The 23,624-nt window shown below is 39.2% G+C and overlaps 1 protein-coding gene across 1 annotated transcript in view; it reads left to right on the top strand.

Moving 5' to 3' along the window:
- TYR (tyrosinase) overlaps positions 1-23,624 on the top strand; it is a gene marked incomplete at both ends in the record, with an annotated part of 51,170 nt that overhangs the window by 7,825 nt on the left and 19,721 nt on the right. Inside the window, 2 exons of the mRNA XM_080612918.1 lie at positions 3,418-3,634; positions 13,660-13,807. Coding sequence (XP_080469044.1) covers positions 3,418-3,634; positions 13,660-13,807 — 365 coding nt within the window. The remainder of the gene's footprint in view (positions 1-3,417; positions 3,635-13,659; positions 13,808-23,624) is intronic.

The following is a 23,624-nucleotide window of genomic DNA, read 5'->3' as shown; positions in this document are numbered from 1 at the left end:
TGACCCATTTTGTGTGTGCTTTAAGCAGATTACATCTAGAAAGAACAATTTGATTGACTCATGTTCTGTTACAACTTACACATCACATCACTGATAAACCAGCAAATTATACTTTCAGGGTAGGCCCATAATTTATATTACATAAGTTACACCTTTCTGGAAAAGCATCCAGGCTAATTTTATGGCCAGACCTTAATTTTTAGGTCAGAAAAAAAAAATAGCAGAAAGTCACAGGCAAATATTTTCATTCCTGGCCCATATGTTGGCTTTTCTTGACCATGACTTAGTTACCTTATAGCATCTGGCTTCTGTTTAGGATGAATTTGGTTTGTCAGACAGTTAATGAGGAATACACTAAGAAGTAAATGTAAAAGAAAAATTAGCACTCTAATAATTTATAAGCCTCATAACATGAAGAGTTGCATTAAATCCCACTGAAATTGATAAATAGAACAAAGGGAAGGTGTTCCTTTAGTTATATTTGAGCTCATGCTTAAAGATTCCCTCTCTGAATATCTGAAAAGCTGGTCTTGAAGGAAGAATCTGTTTGTTCTTTAAGACGCAATGGGAATATATTCCCATGGCAGTGGAGAGAAGATGAAAAGATAGAAGATGGCAAGGCAGATATGGACCTGAATAAAGTCCACAGAAAACAGAGTTAAACAGAAAATCCACATGTATGTATGTATTTTCTGAGCCAAATGCCAACTGGGAAATGAGTTGAGCTTCACCAGCCAAAACACACTTGCCTTCTTTGTAAGTGCATTTCTAGGGACATAGGGCTGTGCATTTTTATAAACAAAGAAATTACTGGAGCATCTCTTGAATCATCCCTTATTTTCCTTCTAACAGAAATAAATTTTCAGTAACACAAAGCAATCGTAAAACCAGCACTGTAGCTATGCTTTGTGTTTATAACAGTAGGTCTCTCCCTTCACTCCTTCTCCCTTCTCGATGGGGATTCTTAGAAGAGACTTCTTAGAGGCACAGTCCTGACCTCAGTCCCTCTTATAAGCACAATTCTGACCCACTTGGTGAGCTTCTGGGGGAAATGTGAACATGAAACACTCTGCTCGACAACTCCAGCTCTCTGCTGGACAACTTCCTACAGCCTTCAAAGATGCCTTGGTTATTTTAACAGACTACTAGAGCACATTTCAGCTAATAGAGCGGTCTCCAAGGATGTATTTCTCTGATAAGCTTTCTTATCTCCTCAAAAATCCCCAAAATGACAAGAATGATTTATTCATGAGATTCATATTCATAGGAAATTTATCATTTAAGAACTCCAGATTCATAAGAAATCTAGGTTATATCACGAGCTTCGTCAGACACTTTCTGACATGGTCAAATCATTTAAAAAAGGATTCATTTCATATCCTTACACTCATTTGAGTTAGTCAGGCAACAAAGCAACTTGCATTTGGCTCTGTCTTTAGTCACTTCAGAGGCATATCCATACCTCTAGGGTATGATTCATCCCATTCTAATGCAGAAACAGAGCATTAAGTGGAACACTTAATTTTGCTTCCCTTGCTAACTGCAGTCCAGAGACTGGGTTTGCATTGATTTTTTTATACATTTTATTTCATTGACTTAGTCAATGGAGAGAGGTAGGCACCCCTAGAGGTAAGTACATCTCACCTACCAGACATCTGGCTTAGGAGGGCTGAATCACACTCCGGAGATGCCTTTCTGCTGACTGCAGAGGTCATCCTCAAGTGTTGCTTGAGTCTGGCAATTTGTGCTGGTGAAGTGAATCTCCTACTCCCTGCACAATAAGAAAATCTCATGTTCTTCCATCCCATTCTAGCAGAGATGATTGCTTTCACTCACCTTCTCATTCATTCTTTCCATGAAATAGAAATACACTTACAGGATGAAAGAATTCTAGAGGTTTCAGTGTTATGTGTTTTCTCCTCTATGATGTCTCACTCAGTAACGAACCTCTTCTTTTTCCACACAAAATTCTCATTAACTATGTTGATTATCTGATAATCACAGAGTCCTGTATTTTGAAGGAATCTCTGGTGATTTGGAGTTTTATTTGTTTTGGTGGGTTTTTCAGTAAAAAAAGAAGCCAAAACAATAGATAGCAGAACACTGTTGTTCTGTTCGATTTTCATAGACCCATCAGCTGTACCGCTATGCACACCCACAGAATTCTTTAGTCTGAACTTCTGCTTATGTCATTATATTTTCCTCTGTATTCCGTACTGACTCCATATCAGGGAAGTTCCTGAATGTAAAGTAGAAATGCAAGTTAGCAATTGTGCTAACTCCCTGTTTTTTTATTGTACCAGAATATGACAAAAAAAATCCTCCCTCTCATCCTGATCACTTTTCTGGCCAAGAAAGACATGCAGTGAGAGCTACGATAAAAGATCATAATCATCAAAGACTCACATTTTTAGATAATAAATATATTATTGTGGCATAAAAAGATATTGAGCAGCAACTTAGTGACACTTACAGACTGTGTGGATAGTGTTAACTCATGGCAAATGTGAAGGAGCTTGACTCAGCCAAAACTAGCTGACTGTCATTTGAGGTTACATTGAACTTCAGTTCTCTTCCAGGAGTCTCAAATTGGACTAGCAGCTTCTACAGATAATCTGACAAATAATGACTTGTTATGCGATGGTAACTGGACTTTGCCTGTGAACCCAGAGTATTTATATAAATTATGTTCGATTCTGACAGCATTTAATATCTGTATTCAGACATGGAGGTACTTTTCCAATACCCATCACTATGATATCTCAATTGGTGATACATTTTCATCCTTGTAACATTCCTCGGAAGTAGAGCAGCATCTTTTCGCGTTTTGTACATACAGCATCATCAAGACAGAGTGAAACTAAATGCCCATTCAGTCTGACAAAACACAGATATTTTCAGAATGAAAGGGTTTTGGTTTTGGAGCTATTTTCATACTCAAAGCCAACAATTCCCCCTCTTACTGTGTGGGGAGCAAAAATCTGTGATTTTGGCTTTGTTCAGGAGGCTTTGGCTGAAGCCAAAATCCTCCATTTAGCAACTGCAGCAGCAGATTTAACTCCACTTGTGTCTTGCCTTGTGTCTTGCTTACCTACATTTGTAGGTAACACTGAATTTAGCCTCAGAGAGTTTTCAAGGATATAAATGAGAACTGATGCCTTAGTCCACATGGGTCATTTCAGATACAGATTAGTGTATTCTTTTAAAATGTGCCCTGCATTAGAGGGATGTCTTCTTTCAAATAACCCAGCTTATATGAAAATCATATACAGAAATTTTAAAATTAATATATATTCTTTCTTGCAACAAACTTATTACATTACACATTTTCTTCACTCCTAAAAAAAATATTAACTTCTTCTGTTTGTTTTTATTTTTTACAATTGCAACTCTGCTAATAGAAAGTGTTTTATACAGGTAATTTGTACTCGGTCTGAAGAGTACAACAGCCGTGAGGCTTTATGCAATGCCACAAGTGAGGGACCTATACTGCGAAATCCTGGGAACAATGATAAATCAAGGACCCCAAGGCTCCCATCCTCAGCTGAAGTTGAATTTTGCCTATCACTGACTCAGTATGAATCTGGACCCATGGATAAAATGGCCAATTACAGTTTCCGAAACACTTTGGAAGGTAACATGATTATTCTATTATGCCATTTCCATTTGTAAATTGAGTCTTTCTGGGGTTAGAGTCACTAAACTTGGCTGTGTGAGTAGATTCAATGGAGCACCACTCAAAAAGAAATAAAAACTTCTGTTTTCTCCTGGAATAGCAACAGACAGAAAGAACTATGTTAAAGGCATTTGATAAGAAAATAAAAACTGAGATATTATCTCCTGGTATTCTCTGCAGCAGACGCAGCTAACAAATGTAAGACTGCATAAAAGGAAACCACCTAATAATCTACATACACATAACCATGTCCATGTGCGTTACAGGTTTGCCCTGGAACCCACTGTCTTCCAGAGGTCTACAAAGCTGAAAAAGGGTGCTGCCAGTTGGCATGTTATGTCTACATCTTTCAACTGTGAACTCCATAGCAGACTTCACTCCAAATTCTAACGATTAAGGATTAAGTTATATCTATAAAAATGAGACTTGATATAATTTCCAGAAGAATTTAGTTTTTTATCTTAATTATCTAACTATCCAACCTGGTTTGAATGCTCCTAATGTGCTAGTAGACAAGGGACATTAGCTAAAAGGAGTAATTATTCTTAATTATCTGTCTACCCAGTCTTTTTTGAATCTTGCTCATTTGCTAATGAATAAGGATAGCATATTATATATATCAATTAATATTCCTACAGCATTATATATCAGCTAAATGAAATGTTACCTACTTTTGATATCCCAGAGATTTTTTCTTGGAAGTAACTGTGCAAGGGCCAAAATAACACATTAAAGGAGTTCATGTAAGGATAAGAAATCAAAACTCTTAATAAGTTCAGTATAACTCTTCAATGCAGTGTGGAATGCTGTAAAGATTTCTTGGGGAAAAATAAAAAAAAAAAAAAAGAAGAAGCAGTTTAAGCTCTAAAACCATTCAAAAATGTGAAATTTTTGTGCTGAGAATCCAGACATTAATTGACTCCAGCTCTGGACATAGCTGTGCTTTTTGTCTTTGAAAACAGAAACTACACAAATTATGGGAAAGAAAAAGGTGACATAACTGAGTAGAGATTTGCTTACGTTTTTGTCCTTAAAGTATGTAAATAGATGCAAAGTGTGGAATAGGAGTAGAGAAAAGAGAACTGAAATAAACAAGTCATAAAATAATGAGAGTGTACCATCGTGTTGCTAGTGCTCTGAACAAAACCAAATGCACAGTCTATGGAAGTTATGCTGAGCCGCATAGGGGTTTGCTGAGAAGCGGAGTCAAAACAGACCATTCACTCACTAAGCCAAAAAGTCAGTATCATGACTGCTCATTAAAAAAGAGTAATTGAGTGAGCACTTGCATAAAAAGGGCAAAACCTGCTTTTTGTCAAAGTTGACTCTAAACTGGCAGCTAAATAGAGTCATAGATCAAGTATACCCCTTTGATAAAAATGGATTCATTTTCTCATTGAAAATAACAGTAGCTATGTTCAACATATGATCAGAAAAGCACCTTCACTTCTCAAAGAGCCTGGAAGAAGTGATTTTAACTCTAAAATCAGAGTCACTGTTTCGTTTCATTAATCTGTCAAACCTTTTCTCTATTGCTGTCTCTCTGTCACATTAATTTCATGGCTAGCAAGCACAGTCATGGCTGGTCTTTGTTAACATCATAGTGTCATCTGCCAACCACACTTGAAGAGGATCGTGCTTTAATCTGAATAATGGTAATATCATTGCATCTTACAAGAACTCTTCTGGATCAGTTTTTTTCCTCCAAGTGAGTTCTTTTGCTCTGTGTAACAACCCTTCAGAAAGTGAAGAGTGTTCATCTTTCTCCTAACTGAGGTTATGAAGCTCCTGCTCATCAGTGAGGTCATTTGGAGCCCTCCAAATACCACACAAGGCATGTCATGTTTGCTACTATTAGGTTCTAATGTTTTTCTTGAGATTTAGATAGTTCTAATAGACTGGGGGAAAAAAAACCCAAATGTGTTCTCATGGATATATGCAAGCCAGATACAATTCAGAATCCATACACCTTAGGTAGTTACAGAACCTTTATTTTGTTGGTCATTGATGCTTCATTTCTTCTGGATGAATCCAGTTAACACAGGGCAGAGAATGTCTGTTTTATCAATCCATCAAGATATGGCCTCCATGACACATATTGTAGCCCTCTCAGAGAATCTGTAAGACCATTCTTATGTGATTCTAAAAGGGAAGAAAAGAGCCTAAGAAGCTCCTTTTCTCCTGGCAGTGGAGATGGACCTTTGTGAGCCCTGTGAAGCATGTTGAGGGAGCCTGGGAAGCTGTAGCTTAGTAGGGTAAGACTGAGACAATGAATGTCCCCTGCTTAGTAGCTCTGTAGACATGAAACCAAAACAACCTAACATTAGATCTCTATTCTAGTGGAAATCCTGTTAATAAAGTGACCATGTTTGCTCATAGTTCAACTCCCAGTGCAATTACCAGGTCCTATATTGTTGTCTAACTTTTATAGCTTAGCTAAAGAAGATTAACATTGCTCAAGGGCTGATATGGAAAATTGTAAAATGCAACAGAGTGATATTATCTTTCTTTCCATAAGAATATTTCCTTAGAGCCAGAGATCACTAAAGCATAGCTGTGTCCACAGCATCCCTTAATAAGGGTTTTTTCTGGTGATGAGTCTTTCTGAATGTGAGCCAGGTGTGGCTCAGTAAGAATTTCTCTATATTACTATGGAGATGGATCCTATTCAATCAGAAACAACTTTTTACATATTTTTTTCTCTGAGGATATTTTATTTTTTAACCAGAATTATGTCGACATTCAACTGTATACCACAGGACCATAAACATTTCTGTCAACTAACTTATATAGCCAACACGATAGTGAACTGGAATATGAAGCCGAGAATACATGGTTAATGTTGACAAAGATGGTGATAAGATTTTCAACAAGTATTACTGCCAAAAAAAAAAAAACCACCAACATATTTTGTTAGCTTTTTTCTTAAAAGTGTCCTGCTTATTATTTTTTATTGTACAGATGCCAAGCTTAAATTGCCAGCTTGTATTTATTGTGCCAGTGCCTGCTTTTACATGACAGCATTCTTACAAACCTAACACTATATTTCCTAACATTTACTACTTTTCTTAAGCAAAAAACTTTTCAGTCCTTCTTTACTTGTTTACACAAGTTTGTGCCAACACACCTAAGGTCAAATTCTAATATCTTTTAGATTCAACATAAATCCAAAGTAAGTCTATAGACTGTACTGGAGCTACTCTAGTGACCAGAACCAACCTAGTGGCTGTAATCGAGTGGCTCCTGGTTTATACCAATGTGAGATATACTCTTCAGTCTTAGTTCTGTAATGTTCTCACTTAGAAGAACCAATCATATAGAAGAATCCTTTCTAGCCAAAACTTAATGCTCTTCCATGCTTGACTGTACTGGAGCAAAGACACCACCATTTTACCCTTCAAAGAGGTAGGTATGAGCATTATTGTGCAGGCTGAATCTCTGTTTGACTAAGAGAAAATTTTGCACAGAGACAGAAATTTTGTCACTCAAAGATTAACTACAACAGCCATAAACAGTGAAGGTCAGTATTGTTCAATAAAACAACACCCCAATGAGGCTGAGCACATGGCTTGTCCTTTCACTTTGGGACAGGCCAGTTTTTGTTCTAACTGGAAAACAACAGGTTAAAAGCAGTTTCCACATTGCCACTTGAAGTGGGAAAAAACATTTTATTTAGGATTTGCTGAATCATGGCCATAACTGCGGAATGTTTTTGACTTCACTGGACACTTCAAGGATACAAGATGAGAACCAAAAATCAGTCCGGTTTATCATCATCAGGTGAGATCCGAAATGGATTACCTGACTACAAATGAAATAGGTGGGTTTCTCCTTTGTGGACTTCAGTTTTGGTGTGACACCTCAAATGCTATCTCCTAAGAATAAAAGAAGCTGAAAACCTTAAAATTTCTTGTTATTTGTGAGCAAATTTCACATCTGAAATTATTTTATTCATGGCAATTTCAAATGAAAATCAGTGCCTTCCAAGTCTGGCACAAAATAACAAAAGAACATTTAAAAAGAAAAAAATTCTAAAACTCTATATCACTTTCATTGTTCATAATTAACTCATGACACATGGTATCAAGTCAAGCCATGTCATACCATTCCACTGTCTGTCACAATTACGCATTGTTACTGCTGTTCTGTCATGAAATAATGGAATGAAACATCAAACATTTCAAAATGTAATTTCATTTGAATAGGACATTTTCCTTTTTTTATTGAAATAAGAGATTTTCATCTGGGAAAATTTTCTCAGCATTTTCACTGTGATACATATAGCTAATGAAAAATGGTTTCTCAAAATGAAGTTTGCCAACAGAAAACTTCTAATCAAAAAAATTATACCCTACAGCCAACATTCTCACCCAGCTCAAACATCAATCTCTGGGTAAACTTATGCTGCACATCGAGGAAATGCTGTTAACTTGCAGAGGGCTATTAGTAGAGAACTAAAAAGACTATTGTCCCCAGACCACAGTGAAGCTCTACAACAGTCATTTTAGAGGAAAAATCTAGACAGTGACACGGTCTAAATTAGACAATCACAAACTTTCATTTACTAGAGCCCCTAAGCCAAATTCTGTGCATCGTGCAACTACCTCACTCCAGAGAGATTACAGCAATAACATTGCTTCAGAAAATATGTAAGATTTAACCCTGAAAAATTTCCTGTGATACTGCCAATGGCAGAAAAACTCCACAAACCTAAGTCAGAAGAACATCACTAATTTCAAAGACCAGCAAGGATATGGCCTTGAAACTCTTATACCCTTCCTGTTTTAAAGTAGATACATCTATCTGACTTAAAATTCCCTAAAATGTTAAATCCTTATTAAAGAAAAAATCATCCTAAGGGAGAGCAGGACTAAGTTTATCAGCCAGTTAGACTCAGATATACAATAATAGGATCACAGAATCATTTAGCTTGGAAAAGACCTTAAAGATCATTGACCCCAACCAGAAAATGAACACTGCCAAATCCATCACTAACCATGTCCCTATACACCACATCTACATGTGTTTTAAATACCTCCAGGGATGGTGACTCCACCGCTTCCCTGGGCAGCCTGTTCCAACATTTGACAATCCTTTCAGTAAATAATTTTCTTCTAATATCCAATCTAAACCTCCCCGGTACAACTTGAGGCAGTTTCGTCTTATCTCTCATTACTTGGGAAAAGAGACCAACCCTCACCTCAATAAACAAAGAAGCAGTTGTAGAGAGTGATAAGGTCCCCACTGAGCCTTCTCTTCTCCAAATTAAACCCCCCAAGTCCCTCAGTGATTCCTCATCACTCTTGTGCTCCAGATCCTTCATCAGCTCCATTACCCTTCTCTGGACCCACTCTAGCACCTCAATGTCTCTTTCGTAGTGAGAGATCCAGAACTGAGCACAGGATTCGAGATGTGGCGTCACCGGTGCCCAGTACAGGGGGATGATTACTGCCCTGGCTCTGCTGCCACACTGGTGCTGATATGGGCCAGGATGCTGTTTGCCTTCTTGGCTGCCTGGGTACAAGCTGCTCATGTTCAGTTCCATCTGTCAACACCCACATGAAACTCCATGAGCAGTTTCCAGCCACTCTTCCCTAAACCTGTAGCATTTTTTTGGGGTTGTTGTGGCCCAAATGTAGGACCCAAATGCACTTTGCCTTGTTAAACCTCATACCATTGGCCACAGCCCATTGATGCAGCCTATCTAGATCCCTCTGTAGAGCTTCCTACCCTCCAGCAGATCAACACTCCCACTCAACTTGGTGTTGTCTACAAACTGTCTCAACAACTGGCCTAGAAAACCACACAAAACTAAAATTTATTTTGTAAGAAAAACAGTTAAGAAAGCCACCTGCAAGACTGTTATGAATAACTCAATGTTAGGGATCCTAGAGATGTTAAGCAGCCCACTAAGATAATCATAGGAGATAGGATTATTGGAATGGTTCCTCCATTCCTGTAGCACTGAATGCTGCTAATGCTCTCCAAGTCCTGCAAAATCTATGCAGAGCCTCAGTTAGAAGCAAATGAGCAACTGAGGAAAACACTATCTGCTTTTAATATAAAAAGCTTTGCCCTTGACTGATTGTACATGAACTTCCATGGTTTCCATTACTGAATTGTAAAATCCACAGTTAACATAATTAAATCTTTATTAAAAGACATACAACTTACCTAACTGCATGTTCACTAAGAACCACCTATATATCACCCTAAAAACTGTCAGGCAGCCTTAATTTTGAGTGGCATCAATAGCTCCTCCTATAGTAAACTCTGGGCTAAAACTTGAACAGAGGAAATTTAGATTGGATATAAGGAAGAAATTCTTTACTGTGAGGGTGGTGAAGCACTGGAATGGGTTGCCCAGGGAAGGTGTGAATGCTCCATCCTTGGCGGTGTTCAAGGCCAGGTTGGATGAGGCCTTGGGTGACATGGTTTAGTGTGAGGTGTCCCTGCCCATGGCAGGCGGGTTGGAACTGGATGATCTTAAGGTCCTTTCCAACCCTAACTATTCTACGATTCTATGATTCTAAATCCCCCTCTGATTTAAGCAGGCGTTACTCCAGTGAAGCTACTTCAAACCCACTGAATCACTGTTGCTGACTTACAGTGCTATAAGCAGGAGCAGAATCAAGTTCATGATCTCTTAAAAATGTGATTTTTCTCTTATTGAAACCACTCGTAAAACTTCCAATCACTTCAGTGATGTAGATCCTAATGGCTATTTCTAATGCACCGTAATTAAACGAGGGTTTAAAAGGATGTCTGAATGCCACAGCTTCCTATACTGGCCAAATGATTTGATAACTCGCTGTCATCAGAGACAGTCCAGTTTCTCTGTGCAGTCTCTGCCATCAGTTGCTCTCCCTCCTTTTTTGGAGGTTCTCATCATACCCTTACATGAAATGCTGTATCTCAGTAGCCTGGAAAAAACTGAAATCCCATACTCCAGGGTAGTTTACTGCCAGGATAGTGAGTTAAATTAGCTGGTACAAGGATACTCATGAGAAAGGGAGGCAGAGCAGGTGGCAAGGCAGGTGGAGAAAGTGGAGTTCCCCTATCTAGAGGCAAGGAGCTCTTATTTCTGCTCACTGCAGTTGTAGGTCTGTAGCCTCACGTTTGCTGTGGAGGTGATTTTACTGCAGCCACTTCAGCAAAGTTTCCAGTATCCTGAAAAAAATACTCATGTTATTCACATATTCTTTTTCATTTGCTGTACCCCATTTCACAGTGTGTCATCCTGAACAGGTGACTGCACTGAAGCCTTTTTAAAAGTCTGAGAGAAAAGAATAAGACCCAGGGTAATAAAGTGAAGTGACATCACATTGTGGTTTTATTCCTGATAACAATTTATATGAGTTTTCATAATGACAAATCAGATACTAGAACTTTTAATGCATATAGTTAAACATGATGTCACCTTTGACAGTGATTGACTCCACCCCAATTAACTGGGAGCTGGAGGGTGAGGTTGCTAAAGCTGTCCCCTTTACAGAGTTTTGATTATTAAGATAAATTGTTTGTGTGCAGATGTTCCATGAAAATCTATCCGGAGCCAAAGAGAGTATTTTGTATATTGGTTTATGAATTGTTAGACCAAGTGCTTGCAATTCGTTAAGAAAAACCTAAGTATCCCAAGTCTGATATAAACCATCTACCCTTCTGTCTACACTCTACATAAGGTTTATCGTCCCTTAAACATACTTATAATGCAGATGAATATAAGTGGAAGAGTCGCTTCAGAATTATATACAGATAGATCATTTTCAGTTATTATTCACAATAATTTCCTAGTGTTGCTGCATCACCTGATTCCAACGATCATACACTGTGGTCATCAGCAAAGAAGGCCAGAACTGTTGCTATTGGATCCTGTGAGATCTAGCCAGACTGTCAATGTACATCATTCTTCATAGGTAATATTTCAGTCTGCTGTTTCCCCTGATTGGCAGCTAGGTAGCAGTATTCACCACCAGGCAAATTTCTGTGGGCAATGTTTTCCCTTTGGGAACTTCTGCCCATTGCTGTTTATGTCGCCATGCAGCATCTTCAATAATTCCAATACACATCAGATCTACTTAAAACATGCAGTTATCTGTAGGCGTTAACATGTTCCTCTTTCTTGCCTAAATTCAGACTCTTTCCACCCTGAAGTCTTACAGTTTTCAACAGAAGCCAACTCTACCTCCTCCAACTGTCCTGATTATGTTTTTTACTCTGACTTTTCTTGAATTTCTCAAAATCTTTGTCCTCTTATTACAATCAGAGACATGGACGGTTATTATGGTGCATTGGTTCCTCGGTGCCACAGCTATGATTTGATCCTTGTTATAATTACCAGTGGTTTTGTGCCAGATGTTTTTCCCGTTTGAAGAGGTTAACAGACAAGGCAAAACCCAATGAGGGACTTCAGAGTAACAAAGCAATGTGATCATTTCCCAGTGGAGTCTAGAACTCAGCATTCCGAGTTCATAGGGTATGACCTTACTCATAAGGCATCTCTAGCCATGTCTTGGTTAATACTTTGTGTGACTCAAAGAGGAATAAATCCAAAGAGCACAACAGATGGTACTGAGGACCTGACTTCCATGTTAAACATGAGTGTTTTGACAGGGAAGGGGTTCTTTCACACCAGCTCTAGTTCAGTCCCATGAACTGAGCACTAGCTGATATTTGGCACATTTTAGATTTCCTCAAAAGGAATCCAGCCTGCAAAGTCAGAAATTGCCCTGTGATGTGAGTCACAGCAAAAAACAGAAGGGCTGTTGGGAGATTCACTTGAAAAGTATATTGCTGATCCTTGTTCAAATGACAGTTCTTGGTCCAAATAAGTAAATAAAGCAAGTGTTCAAAGTATGTGAGGCATTTCCCAAAAATAGCTAAGATCCTTCTTTTCTTCACCTTCCAGACATGATAAACTGTAACAATACTGGGAAAATACTGAGGATCAGCACAAGCATATGTTCACAGCTCTTTTTAATTGAGTATCAAATTGTAAAGATGTTTTTATATGTTTCCACTTTGCTTCCTCATCCTACAGCTTACAGAAATTGTGAGAAGACATCTTCAGGAACCAGATCAAAGAGGGAGAACAGAGAGGTTTTGTAGCATGGGTTAAATAGTAGAACTAGCATTGAGTTAAGAAATAGACTAGGAGGACAACGCAGGTTTCCGCTGTTTCTCTCCCAGGAAATCCCAGAAAAGGATAAGATGATTCAGTTGATTTGTATTAGGAGTCCTTACAAGTAGGGAGGAAGCTCAGCTGTTAGGAATACCAACATCAGAGCTGAGGTATGGACAGACTACCAAATTAAAACTAATAGAAAGATTCATCTTCCAGTATTTCCCATTTGGTGTTGATCTGTGTGACCTCTTCTGAAAGGCCATGTTTTAAGTGCTCTCCAAAATAACCAGAATCTACAGACTTTCATCCTGCAAGTCTGATTGTGGAAAATTATTATTTACCAAATTCTTTTGTAAAGGTTATTATTGGATTGAGTTGGTTGCCATTAATAAAATAACATGTTCTATAGAGACAAACAATAGTAAATGATTATGTAATGAGATAAAATAGCCTGTTTTATCTTAGGAACCTGTAAGTATAGAGATCAAAAATGAAAATAAAGTGAATAAATTTGCTCAACATAAATAGATGAACACACACAAATGTCTGCAGTGATTACGCTGCATTTTAACAGCCAGGCATCATAGACAAAGAAATTTAAAAATATAAAGCAGCTAAGCAGTACATTTGCTGACATCCTGCATTAGTTACATGGCAAGACTTTTAATTTAGCTTATTATAATTTCATCTTTGCTATGCGTTTGAAATACATTAGCACTCCTTTACCTGTTTTCTTAAGCCCTTGTCTAAAAAGCTGAATGAAAATGAAGTGAAAGTAGGTACTTTGATCTTCAGTCTTACTGGAAAGAAAATTATATGCATTGTCATATCAGCACATGATTTCCTCTTGAACATACAGGCTTTGCTGATCCACGGACTGCAATATCAAACACATCTCAAAGCGGTTTGCATAATGCACTTCACATCTACATGAATGGCTCCATGTCCCAAGTACAAGGTTCTGCAAATGATCCTATCTTTGTACTACACCACGCATTTGTTGACAGGTGAGTTTAGTTCTTCTTAGTAAACCTCATTCATTTTGTGTTTTTATAGTGTTTTTCACCTACATTTCAAAGCTGCGAATATTTTACGTGACTTTACATGCACGGCATTTTAGGACACGTAGAACTGATCTCTGCTATTATTTGAGAGCAAGTGTCTTTCCTAACCTGTCTGTATGTTCACTGAATTAAATATAATTTGACAAGTTGACAAATGCATTCAGCTTTTATTACCAAGGTAAAAATAGTTCTGCAGTGATGTCATAGTGATTAATATATATGGATGTGTATGTCAGGAAGTTTGGACCAAAAGTGTGTGACTCATTTTAACAGGACTATAATCAGTTGGAGCAAATCCTTTACATTCTAAATGTCAGTGCTGTTTAAATTTCTATTCCATAAGGAAAATCCAAGCATGTTATTCATAAATAAAGAAAAAAAATCTGTATTTCAGTATGATAAACAAAATTGTGACTGCCTTTTGATGAAAGAGAAGAGTACAGCTGTGCAGAATGAAAGCAAAGCAAACAGAAGGATATCATGTTTATTAATAAGAAAGGGTAGGGAAGCACAGTTTTGCCAGAAAAGAGTGTCTATGTTTAGGACAGTACTCCAAGATTTAATGATGACCTTAACAATTTCTGTGTCACTGTAATAAATCTAAGTGGCTACAAACAATCTGCTGTGGATGACATTGCACTAAACTATAATGAATAAAGAGCAAAAAAGAAGAAAATTAGCTAAGCAAAGGCCACACAAACAACCCTTGTTCTGAAGCACTTGGTATCTTCTTATCAATTTTCCTCTGCTTTCCCACCATGCACTGACTGTGACTTGGCTGCTGCAGTGCTTAGAAGAAAAACACTATTACCCTGTACAAACTTTGGGAACTCTCATACATTTGTATGCTCAGAAACCTACTGACTGAGACCCTGCCTGCTTGTGGCAAGGTGTTTATTCAGATGAAAACCGGAATGATTTCTTCATTTGGGTCACTGAGGCATGCAGCACGGGAGGGATGAAGACTACAACTTGCAGACATCATTCTGCAGTGTAGTTCTTTAGTTCTAGGTATATATATAAGAAAAACTGTTATATAAAACATTATTTTATTTAACCAAAAAGCTAGTAGGTATAAAAAGGCAAATTTGAAGTCAGGCTTTTTCTCCTCATTTTATATATTTAATGAGCCTAATGGTTGTATTTTTCACATGCTGCACATCCAGAAATAGGACATCAGGTCTAAGCAGGTCACCCAGGCATCACTAGAATGGTTCCTTCAAAGGGTGACCTACCTGTCTTCTGTTCCTCATTAGCCTTCTGGAGGTGTCAGGTTTGAAACTCTTTTCTATGAAAAGCTTTTCTTCAGAGCATTTTACAGAGTTAAACAGTGTAGCTTAGCTGTGATCCACCCATCGACTGCTTGACAGGATGGATGAACAAGCATTTCAGGTCATGAGTTTGGCACCTGGAAATTAACTTTCCAGCGTCTACACTATTAAAGAACAGATCAGTTGAATATTAAGAGAAGAGAAACACAAAAGAGAAAGTTTTATTCTCTGCCATACCAAAAGAATTATTTTTCCTTAGTCATTCACGTTTGTATCAGACCAACGCATCTCTTAGCTCCCACTCGCTGCAGGGCTTAAGTAGGATCTTGGTCTTCATGCTGACCCTTCCAACAGAGGAATTTCATTCATAGTCATTATGAGCTCTTGGAAATACTTTTCATAGCTGTAGCTGTTACCCATTTTAGACAACAAAATTACTTGCAAAAGATAACATCATTAAATCCTACTGGTGTAAAGTAAATAAATCACTGCACAGGCACTGTGGGGGCAATACAGATATCCACGCTGCAACCTCATCCCATCTGTGGCAGAAAGTGCTCCAGTGCTCCGCAGCTAGTGTGTGTATGGTCCTTAGTACACATGGATGTAAAACCTGATAATAATGCTGCCTTCTGTGTAAGTGACAGAAATACATTAGCATGATTAGTGTTACTTAGCAGCCTTATCCATGACAGATTAATCATGCTTTTAGTTATAATTAATAAGTAGGTGACTGATAGGTACACACAGTACATTTCAAAAAACGCTTGTTCCTCTTTACACAGATTTTAAATGTGAAGGACTGTAAAGAAGTTATTTTCTGAGAGGCAAGCAAGGATACAAAGAATAGAGGAAATGGGAGAAATAGTCTCCACAGCAGCAGAAACACTTTTTTTGGTCTTTATGAACTTCTGTCATGGGGGCAGAACACTTTACAGCTGATTGCTCTCACAACATTAGGTGAATGGGCTTTTGACTACCTTTTAAACTAAATCTTTTCTATGATTCTGGTATTCTAAGTTTTTTGTTTTTTTTTTTACTAAATCTATTCTATGATTCTATGATTCTATCTTCTGTCACAGACAGCATTTCTTCAAGGCCTTGCTGAGCACACGAAGAGTTGTGAGACAAGGGTTTAATGGCTAAGGTTGTAATAAGGCTGAACACCAGCAAACACAGGTCTGCTGGGTCTTACAAAGGCAGGGAACAGCTCTGTGTCAAGAAATCAAGAATGATCACCACTTTGAGCATCCACGTAGGACCTAAAAAGGGGATTCTTCACTCTACAGCAAATTCCTTGGGGGAAACTGAGCATGTAGGTTACTCTCCTAAACTCACATCTCCTGGAGATGTGTCTCCTTCCCATTGATTTCAGTAAGACTTTTGAGGAGCTGTTGATCAGAGCGTCAGCTAACCCATCTGTAAAGTGGGTGATATTAGATGCCTACGCAACAGGGACGCTGTTAGGGTGAATGAATTAACGACTGTGAAATGCTCAGTTACGACCATAATAGGAGTGATAGGAGTAAGGCAATAGATCATTGGAACTGATTTTACATGGAAACATATGGTACAGAGGAGGATAAACAAGTGTATACGGAGTCTGCTGACAGGTGTGAGCCAAATGTTAGGAGCTGCTTTCCAAACTGATCAACAGTCAGCCTCCCATCTGCTACCCCTCAGCTTTTCCTACCCAGGCCTGATGTGCAAAACGAGTTAAGGATGGATGGAAAAGAGGTGTAGTTGAGATCTCTCAGGTGAAAAGCAAAGCATTTGCTTATAAATGCTTCCTTTTTTTTAAGTCATTTCGTCTCAGCAATGCAGAAGTATGAAGGCACCCACCTTTGTTAGCACTGATAAATCAGGCTCCTTGCCTTATTTGCTAGCTAGAACACCCAGGGATCAAATCTCACTGCTTGCTAAAAGCAGATGACAACCCCCAAAATTATTAATTGTTAACTGAATGCCTTAAAACCATAAAGAGGCAACAAAATATACATTCAGCAAAAATGAGAGGTTTTTAGCTCTCTGAAGCATTTCTCTAATTGCAAGTCTCTTTGCTATTCAGATATGCTCTCCAGTCAGCACAAGGGAGCAGTCAGCCCACTCAAGCTGGAAGGAGCAGCTGCACAAGCAGTGAAAGCAAGGGCCCGTAGTCCCACTTGAGCTCAGTGGGGTGTTTTCTGTGCTCTGAAAATGAACTCTTTTCTCTGTGCTGACTCTTTCAGACCCTCCATCCCTATGGCCACACAGTATCTTTATCTGTTATCTCTGCACTTCTGTCCTTTGAATGTTTCTTCCATCTTTCTTCTCATTTGTTCTGTATCTCTCCTTTTCCTGACTTCTACATCCCATCACAACAATTCCCTCTGAAACCTGCAACAAAAACTAAATAGCAATGGGGAAAATAAGTCACCATTAAAGACCACCATTAAAGATTATTCAGAGCAGCCCTGCAGAGAAGGACTTGGGGGTGTTGGTCGATGACAAAATGAACATGAGCTGGCAGTGTGCGCTCGCAGCCCAGAAAGACAACTGTATCCTGGGCTGCATCAAGAGGAGCGTGACCAGCAGGTCAAAGGAGGTGATCCTGCCCCTCTACTCTGCTCTCGTGAGACCTCACTTGGAGTATTGTGTGCAGTTCTGGTGTCCTCAACATAAAAAGGACATGGAACTGTTGGAATAAGTCCAGAGGAGGCCACGAGGATGATCAGGGGACTGGAGCACCTCCTGTATGGAGACAGGCTGAGAAAGTTGGAGTTGTTCAGCCTGGAGAAGAGAAGGCTGCGTGGAGACCTCAGAGCAGCCTTCCAGTATCTGAAGGGGAGCTATAGGGATGCTGGGGAGGGACTCTTCATTAGGGACTGTAGTGACAGGACAAGGGGTAAAGAGTTAAAACTTAAACAGGGGAAGTTCAGGTTAGATATAAGGAGGAAGTTCTTCACTGTGAGAGTGGTGAGGCACTGGAATGGGTTGCCCGAGGAAGTTGTGAATGCTTCATCCCTGTCCATTTTCAAGGCCAGGTTGGATGAGGCCTTGGGTGACATGGTTTAGTGTGAGGTATCCCTGCCCATGGCAGGGGGGTTGGAACTAGATGATCTTAAGGTCCTTTCCAACTCTGCTTTATGATTCTATGATTCTATCTCCATACTAGTTCATACCTGCAGCTAATGTGATAGTGTCCCAGTTCTCATCTCGTTTCTAAGGTCTTGCAATAATGGATGGGGTTTATTACAATAATATGGATGACTTTCATAGGCCCTGATTTTAGAAAAAGCATTTTAGAACTGATTTTCTAAAAACACACCATAGGGTGTAGAATTCCAGTCTCTTATATCTCTAAAATCTAGTCTTGTTAGACTATTTGTACAGCTAGACCCAGACTGTCAGTTCTAATGATGCTACTACAGGACCTTTTCCTCTAGGTTTCGCGAGTAACCGCACAGCTCAGAATACTGCTGCAACCATCATTGCATTAACCCAATGCTCTGCCCAGGTATTCTTCTCTGTTCCTACCCTTCTACCATTTCTTTGGTCTCTCACATAGGATGAACTGATGGTGTTTATTTTCAAGGCCCTTCACTGCCAATCCCCAAATCACTTATTATTAATTGATAAGCAACTCACTTATCCCTCCAATAAGTTCATTTAATTGATCTCTATCCTACATCTGTTTGGCATTCAGACAAGTCCCTGGCTGGACATTTTGCACCTTACACATCAATGGAGTCAGTAACTATTCCCACTAAGTGAAGGCTGAAACATCACTTAGTGGATTGACTGTTGCAGTCCCACTGAATGGTTGCTTGGTCCTCCTTCCATCTGTTTGTATCTCTGTTGTCCCTTGTCCTATATGGATATTATAAGCTCTGTCATTAAGGGACTGTCTGATTGCACTGGTCTGTGCAACACCTGACATGTTCTTAGCCTCTGACTATGGCTCTCAGGTATCAAAGCAACTTGAGCAAGAGGAGATAGCAATTGCTTCATTTATAATCATATGAAATGACAAGAGACAGCTGGACATCCTTATTCTGACCTTGTTGCATCAGTTACTCTTGCTTTCAATCTCACAGGACTAAATTCTTGAATCAGAGATAAAACCTCCAGGATGGGGACGATATGTGTCTACACTTGTGTGTGTGTGTAGATGTACTCTGTTAAAAGTAGTCCAAGCCAAGCATAAGGTCATATAGACAATGGGGACTCTTTCCTTTACAGACACTTAGATACATGCATACTTCCAAACGGGTGCAGAAGAAACTCTCCTACACATCAGCTTTAAAGCCCAATAAAAATGCCTCAAATTCTGCCTTATCAAGTCAAATGTCTTTGTGCTGTTCAGCAACATCAGCTGCAATACCCTCCTCTTCAGGAAGCTAAAATAACCCCTTCTGCTTCAGTGGCAGGCTGGAGCTGGGAGCCTTAGGAAAATCCAGGCTTTGGCTTTTTTGAGGTTCTAACAATAAAATGTTCCTTATCACATTGATCATCAGTAAAGCCTTAAACTGAAAAGCATGTACGGAGCAATCTGTTCAAAAATATACTAGAACCCAAAATCTACACATCCTGATTTTCATGCCAGCAACACCCCATTCCCTAAGCCAATTTTAGGGACACTTTCAGTGCCTGTGGACTCACCCTCATGCCAGTCCCTTCTTCCACTTACAAAAAAAGTTAGCATTATGTCAAAAATGATTTTGTCAGAAAATACTTTAGCAAGAGGAAATTTGATTTTCACTTCCAGGAGATGTCAAAATAAAAGCTTGTTATTTTTACTCTGTTTTTGAAACACAACACTTTAATTTTCTCTTAAATGTCAACTCAGGTTTTTTAAACCAAGAAATGGCACAAGAAAAACCAAGTTGTTCTCTTGTTTTGAAAGGCTGACAGGAAACTGGAACTCTTTTTAGCAGTTAAAAACTATTTGCTTCAAGAATTTGGGACATCTGGAGAGAAAGCAGTCAAAAGAATCCTTAGAAATTCTTGTAAGGCAACACTAGGTTTCCAGATTTTGATACATGAAGTAAATGTAATTCCTTACCCTGAACTGTCCCCAGTAGAAGACAACACAGACAAAGCATGAGGACAAATAATTATTTTTCCCTTTTGGCATATGGAAACTCAGAGACACCAAAACAAGTGACTTAAGCACAGCTGAGACTGAGATGGTAATACAATGATATATCAGTTAATAATAAAGCTGGGGGAAAATCACTGCATAAACACTGAATGTATGATTAATTTCCTTCCTTGATATGGACACAGCAAGACTCTCATTTTTTTCTGAGGTATGTTTGCAAAGTATGATGACACAGTCTTAAAGTCATACTTTTCTGGAGCTGAATGAACTATGGCTTGGAGCCACATGAAATCTGTTAGACAAAAACAGGTCAAGAGGCTGCCATTATCAATATACCTTCTTCCTCAGTAACAGTAAACCCCCAGCGCTTCTGCATCACATCAGCTCCAGGATCTTACAGCCTGTGCCCAGCAATGCATCCTCCCATATTCCTGTGTAAGGGTAGTGGATGAGGTGAAGTCATCTCCATAATTGTCCCTGGCATGAAGGTGAAACACAGTTAAAGCCTTCTACTTGGGGAAACCATGCGCATCACTGAGTTACTGCTGCATCCAGGGGTAAACAAGTATAGCTTTCCTGAGTGGAGACCCTGGAATCCTCATATGGGGATGGTTTGCGCAATTTCCAGAACAGATCTGAGATAAGGGTGTGTAGCAGGACAAGCCCTAATGCTCCCAATTACCTCCTAAAAGCTTTTGCATGTTGTTAATATATCTTTTGATAGCTGGCAGCTGTGTGAAATTTTGTGGAAGCTGGTGGTGTTGCAGTCATTTCTTACTCAGGATACATGTGCATAACTTTAGGTTGCCTTTTAGACATCTTAAACATCTGGATCATAAAATGCTACTGCACCAAAAACCAGTAAAATAGAAAAAGAAAATGTTCATGGTGTAGCAGAGCACTTAAATGTGATCACTGTGGAGTAGTAGAACAATATCCAAAGAAGCCCCCATAAACCATCTGTAGGGTCTATGAATAGTGAGGACCACTGTATAGGAGATGACCTTGGTCCACCTACCCCAGAGAGCTTCCTTGTCCCCTGGCATGTGAGTGAATTGAGGGTATCAGCGTGGAGCTGATAATCAGAGCTACATCACAGACACAGACAGCTGGTGGAGCTGCTACTTTCTCCCTCTAAGGAAACACGCTTTTGGCACTGGCTAAGTTTTATTCTTCTTGAGCTACAATGCAGACATCTTCTTTTAATAATAAAGATGTCTTACTGTAATCAGCAAGACTAAAGTCAGAGTTACTGACTAGTGACCAGTATTTCTGCTGAGGCACTTTTTTGACTTTTAATCAGATGAGTGCACTCAAAATATTTCTTTATATCTCCTCACAATATCTGGCACAGAATGTTCGTTTAAACTCAAGTTCAGAAATCACTATAATAAAAACACCCACGATACAGGCAATGTTTAAGGTGCACGACTTGTGTATGCTATAAGACTGCACCTGGGAGAGTTATCTCCCCACTTCCAAAGCTCTTGGGGGAATTAATAACATTCTTCCAATGTATCCTGGGTGGCAGTTACCTCTCCTCCTTGCTTTGTGCGCATTGCATGGCTCCTATTGGGAGGAAAGCCCTGATCAGAATGCACAGTTATGTCCCACCAGCAGGCTCTGCAGCAGGGCAGCAAGGTAGCCCAGCTTCCACCCTTTTCTCATGCGTAACAAAAATCAACTTGTTACCAGCAGCTGAAGCCACCATGCCACAGAAACCATCTCTGGTTTAGCAGGGAGGACATCAAAGTAGAAAACAATTCTCCAGCAGAGCTTTTCATATGAGGGTGGGCTAGGAATGACTGGTCACAAGCTTTATTGGCACACACAAACTCCTACAAGTATGAGACACAGTGCAGATCAGTATATTGAAGGGATGGGGAACTCAAGCATGGAAATATTTAGAAATGAAAGCATGGAAGGATTTGTCTTAATTTCATTTCCCCTTGGGGATGTCTACAAATGTGCAGAAGGACACACATTCCCTCTGTTACCATAAACCCTTAGTTGGCATTGAATTGGAGCTGCTAATATTCCCCTTTTAACTTCTCAGGTTTAGCAGCGTGTTAACCATAGCTGTTCAGCTTGTTTGATGGAGCTGACTCACTCAAAGTGGGCTCAGTATGTGGGTAGAGTGAGTTCACATCTACTGCAAAATACCACATAAATATATCCATGGAAAACAGTGTATAAATGGGAAGGTTGGGGTGTTGCTGAGAAACACATCTCCCCAGTATCTCTCTTTTAATATTCCGGTATCTGAGGCTGACAGGTAACTCATACACCAAGATACTGGAGCTGAACTCTGACATCTATTTCAATAAGCCCAGGCAGTTCCTGCTATTGCAATTGCAAAGCACCTAAAAGGATGCAGGATGGACATTGGATGGTCCCACCACAGGTCCACCTAACCTGCTAGACTGGTGGTCAGAAACAAATGTGAAGGAGTATAGGCTTAAAGCAACCCTCCTCCAGAAGACCTCCTTGTTTTGCCCATGGACAGACGGGCTGAGTCTATACAGTACACTTGAGGTTGCATCTGCATCTAAAATAACCCACGCTCTTAAATAAGTCCTGTGGCAATCCACAGGTAGACCATGAGATATCAGAGACAGAGAGAAATAAGGACAAGGAACAGATTCTGCAAATAAATGTTCTTTTTAACAATTAAGCATATGTAAAACCTTTAATGCTGCTGATCCACCTTGTTTTAGCGGAACAGCAAGAGGAAGGTTAAAAAGATATCTTCTGGATTATATGTGAAATACAGTAGTTGGCAATCTCACTTACTATGTCATTATTGAGGTAAAATGTTCATAATGACCCACTCTGCTCTTAAAAATCAATAATATAGGAGGTGCAGTTCAAATAGTCCCATTTAAAGTGCATGTTTCAGATCACTCTTACTGCAAGATTTTAGTTCGGCCAACGCAGTTACAGAATGGATAGCTATGTACATTACATATTATGCAAGCGATTAGTATTTTTTATAAAGAAAGGTTACTTTGTCCTGAAACTTGGCAAAAGCCGCATGGTTACTCTTCACCTATTCTTTTAACACTGGAGGAGGAGAAAGCTCTCTCTGTGACACAGCCATCAAGAAAAGCTCTGATGCAGACAGCTAGCTTAGCATTGAATTTCCTTCCTGCAGTACTTCTGCGATAATAGCTGATGTAATTGTTCAAATTGTAAAAAAATCACTGGAAAACATGCTACTTTTCTCACCCACATGTAGCTACCTTCTATTCATCAAACAGAATTATCACTTTGTTAACGTAGATGTGATTTATATATTACATGCCCTTGTAAACCTCAATAACGACAATCTCCTAGTCTCAAAAGAATAGAACCGTAGAGCACAGGAGTGGGTTACATAGAATCAGTCCAGCTACATCCACAGTAG

The sequence above is a fragment of the Psittacula echo genome (assembly GCF_963264785.1).
Source record: "Psittacula echo genome assembly, chromosome: 3".
Classification (NCBI taxonomy): domain Eukaryota; kingdom Metazoa; phylum Chordata; class Aves; order Psittaciformes; family Psittacidae; genus Psittacula; species Psittacula echo.
Note: the sequence above shows the minus strand (reverse complement) of the source record. Positions and strands in the feature narration are given on the sequence as shown.